The 7,643-nt window shown below is 45.2% G+C and overlaps 1 protein-coding gene across 1 annotated transcript; it reads right to left on the reverse strand.

The window, feature by feature from the left end:
• Window positions 1-5,231: 5,231 nt before the first annotated feature.
• TCEAL1 (transcription elongation factor A like 1) lies at window positions 5,232-7,016 on the reverse strand. The gene is made up of 3 exons (XM_004443711.3): window positions 6,852-7,016; window positions 6,340-6,404; window positions 5,232-5,984 (listed from the first exon to the last, which is right to left on the reverse strand). Exon 3 carries the CDS (start codon window positions 5,970-5,972, stop codon window positions 5,493-5,495), a length of 480 nt encoding a protein of 159 aa, XP_004443768.1. The 5' UTR covers window positions 5,973-5,984; window positions 6,340-6,404; window positions 6,852-7,016; the 3' UTR covers window positions 5,232-5,492.
• Between the last annotated feature and the right edge of the window lie 627 nt (window positions 7,017-7,643).

Here is a 7,643-nt window from a genome sequence, read left to right on the forward strand (position 1 = left end):
AAAATATGCCTCTTTGGCATGAGGATTATTATGAGCTGATTATTTTTGAGAAGCTATAGACACAGGAGAATCTCTGAATACCAAATGGAAGTTACCCTTTTGTTAGGGACATTTATATTTACAAGAGAAATCTCCATTTGTATGGGTGTCTCCCTTTCTGTACTGTACCAAGAAGGGAAGGATGACTAAATCTTTAGAAACTCTTATCAATGGAGAGGGCAAGGACTTAAATCTGCTAACAACCTTACCCTTGGTTACTGTGCTTTGCCTGGTAATCTCCCATAACTGCGCCCCACCCCCATCCTCCTTTGTCTTTAGCTGATGATGGTATTTAAGGTGGTGGCTTGGCCCATTTCGGGGAGTTACTCAGTTTTCCTGGGTCTCTCCCGTGTATACAGGTGGTATACATGGTATTGAACTTCTGTTTGTTTTTCTCCTGTTAATCTGTCTTTTATTACAGGGAGTTCTCAGCCAGGAACCTAGAAGGGGAGAGGGAAAAATTATTTTTCCTCCCCTATGCAGTCGAGGCCTTGGTAACATAACCAACGTTTCTAATTGTGTCCTGTTACAAGGAAAACAGATTTTTACTGAACTTATGCAAATAACTACATTGCCATGAAAATAAGAAGACTCACTAAGAGTTTTTGAATTCTGGAGGGATCAGGTCCAGTGAGAGTCAGGGTTGAGGCATTCCCCTCCCCAATATGGTCTCTCCTCCTCACTGCACTTCCCAATAGTTTTTCTCCTTCCCTCTCTCCTTTGTTAGCTGTGTTCCACTCGCAGTTCTGTCTCTGGTCACCAGATGGCGAGCTTACACCTATTTTCTAAATATTCTTCAAAACAGGTATTGGTAGAGAGGGTTTAAAGAACAAGTTCATTTTTTACACACTGGTCATGAATTAGTGCATTCAGTAGAATTCCACTTCTATTTTAAAAATACATATTCATAGAAAAGGATAGAAGGCTATAACATTGGATTCTTCATTCATTTAATTCAATAAATATTCATAGGGTGCTTACTATGTACCAGGTACCACCAGCCACAATCCATTATTTCCATGTCAGTGTCTTTTCCAAACTCTAGACACTTATATCTAACTCCCTACTGGACATTTCCACCTGGAGAAAGATCATAATGTGAAAACTCACCCAAATGTACAAACCAACAGGGATACCATACTTAGCAAGTCTAAGTCAATTATTCCCTAAGCCCCCTAAGTCCTGGAAAGCTACAATCTAAATTGGAGGCAGTGTGGTAGAGTGGGGAGAATATAGAATTTGATTCAGACAAATCTGAATTAGAACACAAGATCTACCTCTTATTTATTTGTATAATCTTATTCTTCATTTGTAAAAATAATTGACTTTAGATTAGTATTTCTGAATGAGAGAAAGAGGAGTCTCTGGGCATTTTGCAAGGACCTTGAACCTGATCCCTCTGCGCTGCCTCAGCACAAGGCCTCCCACTCTCATGCTCTGTCTCCTCAGAGCCAGGGCATCCTGATCAGCAGAGGGCTCTCTCTCCAAGGTCCTGGAACCTCAATGCATTCTGCTCTGGAGTTGGCCAGACGAGTCACTTCTTGGACATGTGATTGAGATACCAGCCTTCTGCCTGGCAGGGAGGTGGTGAGGGGCCCAGAGAACCAGGCTCTGGATCCTGCTGACCCTCCACCATTAATGCCTTCAAAAGCATCTTCACACCAATTCACAGCTTTACTGTCCTGGCCCCCAAGTCGTGGGCTGGGCCTGCAGTGCATAGGGGTGGTCACACAGGAGGTGAAACCCCTTTTCTCCTGAGTGCAGGACCACATGCCTTTGCAAGCACCCTTTCCCTGGGGTCTCCCGTGTCTCTGAGCCTGAGCTGACACAGACAGCAGAAGCAATGCACCACGCACACACAGAGCTAAAGTCACTGCAAAACCACTCAAACAGGCTGGGGTACATCCGAGGTCCTTCTGGGAGTCTGAGAAAGGTGGGTGGGAGAGGGAAGGTAAGGTCTTGTCTGAGGTTTAACCCCATTTTGTGTGCCTACCTCACTGGACTCTGAGAGAAGGGTCAGCCTCTTCTGCGTCAGCCCCAAGTTACCTGATCAGACGCAGGTCAGATATCTGCTTGCTCAAAGACTATCCCAACCAATGTTTCCAGTTAGGAATCCTTGGGGCTTTATCTCCTCCCTTACAAAAGTTTTCCCAAATGAGAAAGGGAAAAGGAGAGAAAGGCAAAGTGCTCTGACCTGTGATGGAGACAGTCGTCGTCCTCCAGGTAAGCATGTCAGGACAGCCCGGCCATCAGCCTAGGAGGGTCTTGTGCCTGCTGCAGGCTGGAGCAGAGAAACCAAAGTCAGGCCACCCTGGAGAGGAGTGTGGCTTGGGTGAGCCCTTCCACATGCTGCCCCAGTGCCACCCCTCAGAGCGCCAGGGGGCTGGATTCATCCTGTCTTGTAAAACTGCCACAGTGAGCCCCTGGTTGGATGCTCGTCTCACTCCAGCCAGAATCCAGCCCGACCAGCATCCATCAGGCTGTTGCAACCTTGAAGACTGGTCTGGAGACGTGAAGATCCCCCCAGATGGCATCATATAGTGAAAAAATTAAAACAAAAACAAAGTCAAGGGCATAGAGTTGGCTTACAATTTTGTGAGCTGATTACTAAAGGAGAACTTTGAATTTATTTCCGATGCCTTTTACTCATATTGGAAGGAAGCAATGCCAGGCATTACATAACGTTAATCATGGAAAATACTTCTTGCTATTTTGTCATCTCTCTTAGCCTTTTATTCTGTGTATGGTCTTGCCTCGTTGCAAAAAATCTAAATTTTATGTAGTAAAATTGAAGAGTTTGTTTTTAATTTCTTACTTAAAAATATGCTTGGGGAGGCAGTCTGGTGTCATAGTCGTTAAGATCGCCCGCTCCGCTTCAGCAGCCTGGGTTTTGCAGGTTCAGAACCCCGGGCATGGACCTACGCACTGTTTATCAAGCCATGCTGTGGCAGGCGTCCCACATATAAAGTAGAGGAAGATGGCACGGATGCTAGCCCAGGGCTAATCTTCCTCAACAAAAAGAGGAGGATTGGCAACAAATGTTAGCTCATTGCTAATCTTCCTCACTCACACACAAAACATATGCTTGGAAAAGACTTTTACCCTTTTAATTCTGATACACTCATCTATATTTTCTTCTATTTATGTCACAGTTTATTCTTACTAAAACCAAGAGTTGGGCCGGCCCCATGGCTTAGCGGTTAAGTGTGCGTGCTCCGCTACTGGTGGCCCGGGTTCGGATCCCGGGCGCGCACCGACGCACTGCTTCTCCCACCACGCTGAGGCCACGTCCCACATACAGCAACTAGAAGGATGTGCAACTATGACATACAACTATCTACTGGGGCTTTGGGGGAAAAAAAAAAAAAGGAGGAGGATTGGCAATAGATGTTAGCTCAGAGCCGGTCTTCCTCAGCAAAAAGAGGAGGATTAGCATGGATGTTAGCTCAGGGCTGATCTTCCTCACAAAAATAAATAAATAAATAAATAAAATAAAACCAAGAGTACATTGTATATAGCAGTGGCTGTCTAACTTGTGTCCTAATTTACAGAAAAGCAGATTTACTAGGTCTGGGGTAGCACCCAGGTCTCTGCATATTTGATAAGAGAAACATTGATATATAAAATATTTAAATAATTTTAATGTTGAATTTGGAGAAACAATCCCTCCCCTGACTGTGATCCTTTTGGAATTGCAAATCATACTTTCTAGAGAAGTGAACACACTTACTGAAGTTTACATCGCCAATCAAACAGAAACTCAGGGTTTATGACTGGGTCATAATTTAAAAAAATTGTTAACAACTATTTGTGTTTCTAGAATTAACCAGATCAATAAAAAAATCAATAAACAGGATCAATAAAACAAAATCTTAGGTTTTATAAGGATAGAGAAACAGAGAAATCATAATATCTGATACACATACACACATATATATGTATATGCATATACATATACTTTAATGACTTTAAGTACTTTAATGTCTTACAAAGTATTTTTGCATGTTTCTTGTTGATGTGGGGTGGGGCAGAAGGGAAATGTCCTAGCTTGAGCCTAAGTCTTACTTTCCTCTTTAATTTATACAAATTGAGCAAATCAGCTGAATTGGTAAGGCAAGCCTGCCAGAGGCCCCTGGGAGGGAACTCATCCTAAGGCAAGTGTTAGACAACAAAAACCCTTGGAGATTATTTGGGAGGGAGATTCCAATTCTGAGTACACAGCATTGTGTCTGGCTCACCAATTTCTCTTCTAGCCCAGGACCCAGTGAACTCATGTTTGATTCCAGTGGAGAAAAGGGAAGCTTTCAGAAAAAAAAAATGGGAAGGACTATTTTGCTAAGAATTCTTTAAGACATGGAGGTTTAAGGAACACTGGGATGGCATCCACCTGGAGAAGTGTTAATATTAAAGCTGGAGAAGGTGCATTCTCCATATATCAGTAGGAGACACAGTTCAGCTTTGGCCCGGCAGGGACTCCAGAGCAATCAGTAAGGCTTTGCGCTGGCACTTTGGACCAGGGAAGGAGCAGAACCCAGGAGAAGGAGCAGCTGTGCCCAGCAGACATGATTGTATCCAAGGGAAGAGAATAGGAGGACAGAAATAGAATGTGGCACTCACCTGGAATCTCACAGGAATTATTTGTGAGCACAAGTGAGATCTCCTTTGGGTACTACTCTGTGTATTTGAAGGGAATCTATAGGGGCTGGGGTCCTGCATGTGCGGGTGGGGGAAAGAAACACACAGCTCATGCAATCTTTACCTCATTTGGTTCCACAGCAGCCTTGTAAGTCAAGTATTATTCCTATGTAAACGGGAAAAAAATGACCTTTAAACAAATATAAGTACCTGGTTTATATTTCGGCATAAGAGATTCAGAAGAAACATGGGATTTACTTTTCTTTTTTTAAGTTCTGACAAGTATTTATTAAGTGCCACATTGTCTTTATAAGCTGATTGACAGTTTTTTAAATTGTTTTACAATTTTTCATTATATTGGGATTTTTTTGCAACACAAGTAAAATGTGTTCGTGTTGAAAAAATGAGAAATTCCTATAAAGCAAAAATGGAAAACCAAAAAAATCACCTATTATCTTACCACACAGTCACTGTTAAGCCTTTGAAGTATATACTTTCAGTTCTTTGCATATTAATATATAAATATACATTTTTTTACAAAACTGGGATACTACATATACTTCTTGAAAATTGCTTTTTTTCACTTCACAATATATAATGTACATCTTTTCATGCAAATGGGTGAGACTCAGGACTGAAAGAGAGGGACTTGCACATTGGGGGGGCAACCCAATTTTATGCCAGTTACAAGCGAAACACCTAAAATAAAGCCACACAAAAAGTTAAAATTAAGAAGATGGGGAAAGGTATATGAGAAAAATGCAAAGTTCAGGTGGCAATACTTATATCAGGCAAAACAGAATTAAACGCTGAACACATTAAATGGGATAAGGACGGTTCCGTCTTGCCTTCCAGTGCATGATCATCAATTTGTTGCGTACTCTTTTCATCTCTTCCATCTCCTCTGCTACCTTTATCATCTCCTCGTTGCTTAAATTTCTGCCATGTATGTCTCCTCTAAATTGCGGGCGAGAGCGAGCCAGCCTTTCTTTAAAGCTTCCTTCTTCTAGCTTATGTTTTCCCACTCCACAAGGAGGCTGCTCCATGGGAGGGCGCTCCTCAAAAAGGTCCTTCCTAGACAGGCGCTCCTGCGGAGGGCGCTCCTCGGACACGAGCATCTCAGGAAGGAGCTCAGGAAGGAGTTCCTCCGGAAAAAACTCCTCCTCCGAGGATTGCTCCTCCGAAGAGGGTTCCTCCGGGGAGTGCTTTTCAGGAGAGTGCTCCACAGGAGGCCGCTCCTCATCTGCCTTGGGCGCGCTCTGTGGCTGTTCTTCATTCTCTTTGCAGGATTTTTCCATGTTGAGAATGGTCTTTTTTAAGCACAGTTATTCATAGGAGACAAGAAAGGCAGAGTCGAGTCAGAATACTTGGTGGCTGGACCAAAACCCGGGCCATGGGTTCCAATAACCTGCCTTTTCCAGATTCGGGGCCCAGGTCCTCCAACCTACGCTTGCTGAGAGGCTTTCTGGCCCTGGGGACCCCGCCGCGTCTCGTCCCCCCGCCCTTGTCGCCCCCTCCTTCCCGAAAGCCCACCATTTTCCCAGCAAGCCTTGCCACAGGCCTCTCCCGCAGTGGCAGGGGCGGGGCGGTGGTGCCGCGGACTCCGCGCCCATCAGCGTCTTCCCTCTCACCCCATCCTAGCCCACTGCCCACCCCTTCCCCGACCTGGACCTCTCCTGGCCGTTTGTTCCCAGGCGTCCTCTCGAGGTGCCCCGCTGCGACCTGCAGACCTGCAGACAGACGCAAGACAGGGTAGGGGGCGGGGAGTGGAGAGGAGGGAAAGACTGACTGACACACACGCCCTTTTTCTGGGCACCAGCCGCTGCCCCCACGCCAGCCCCTTTCTAGTTCCCCTCCCCCCGATGCCCCATCTCAAGCTTGGTCCTCCGTGCCCCCACCCCTCCACCCCGCAATGCTCGTCATTTCTTTTCAGGCGGGAAGTGGAAGCGAAAGATGGGTTAGAAACTATTTCTAAGTGTCTGTGTCTCCCTCCCGGGGGGGGGGGGGCTCACTCACCTCCCTACCCCACCTCTAAGACCACCATTTTTTGCACCGAACTGTGGGCGCGGGGGGCGGGGCTGGGCATAGGGAAAGGCCTGGACGCTGCCATCCCGATTCCAGGGTTTACGGGGCGGCACCGACACTCACACCGATTTAAGAGGACCAAGGGGACTTACTTCGTTGTGCTTTTCCCCTCGACCAAAGGGCAATAGGCAGACGCTGTCTGGACAGGCAAAAAGGACCAGGACGAGAGGGACTTGGGCAGACACAGGCTCCTGGTCACGTGAGGGCCGCGCGTCACCGCCGAGCTCAGATCCCCAGTTACCGCTTTGACCGGGGGCCGTGCTGCAGCAACCTGACAGTATTTCCTGACCCCCAACACACCAAGCACCGTCACTCACCTCTCTTTGTTTATATTTGCCTTTTCCTGGTTACCAGAGACGATCAGCGTCTAGTCTTGGGGTTTATTGCCTCTTCCTCTCTGCCGCTTTGCCTGATACCCTCTCCCTCATTCTCCTGTCATCAGCCACTAAGGCCCATTATTTCCTCTACAGTCCAGATCCTCCACTGAAATTCGACTATTTCTCATTAATGAATCAATATCATATACCACCTCTCCCAGTTTTAATCCACATTCATAACTCCATCATGTCCACTTAGGCTCGATCAACATGGTTTTCATCTCTTGTCACTTTGATGAAAGATAAACTTTCACTTTTCCATGACTTCAGCATTTTTTTTTTTTGAGCCTTCAGACCTATATTACGAATAGAAGCTCCATTCTAAGTTGGTAATCATTCAATTCTAGAACTCTAGAAAAAGTTGTTTGTAAAGTATATAAATCTAAAAAGATTGAACACTTTGATTTTCATAAATCAAAATACACATTTGTCCATCTAAGTACAAATAGTCTGAAAACTTATCTGAAATGGGAGCATATTTAGTGGAGAGTGTGGCATTATTATATA

This window comes from Ceratotherium simum, chromosome X, assembly GCF_057802395.1.
Source record: "Ceratotherium simum simum isolate JZ-2026a chromosome X, ASM5780239v1, whole genome shotgun sequence".
NCBI classification, from domain to species: Eukaryota; Metazoa; Chordata; class Mammalia; order Perissodactyla; family Rhinocerotidae; genus Ceratotherium; species Ceratotherium simum.

Excerpts from the sequence above, each read along its gene's own strand:
- TCEAL1 (XM_004443711.3), bottom strand. The coding sequence starts at position 5,972 with ATGGAAAAATCCTGCAAAGAGAATGAAGAACAGCCACAGAGCGCGCCC.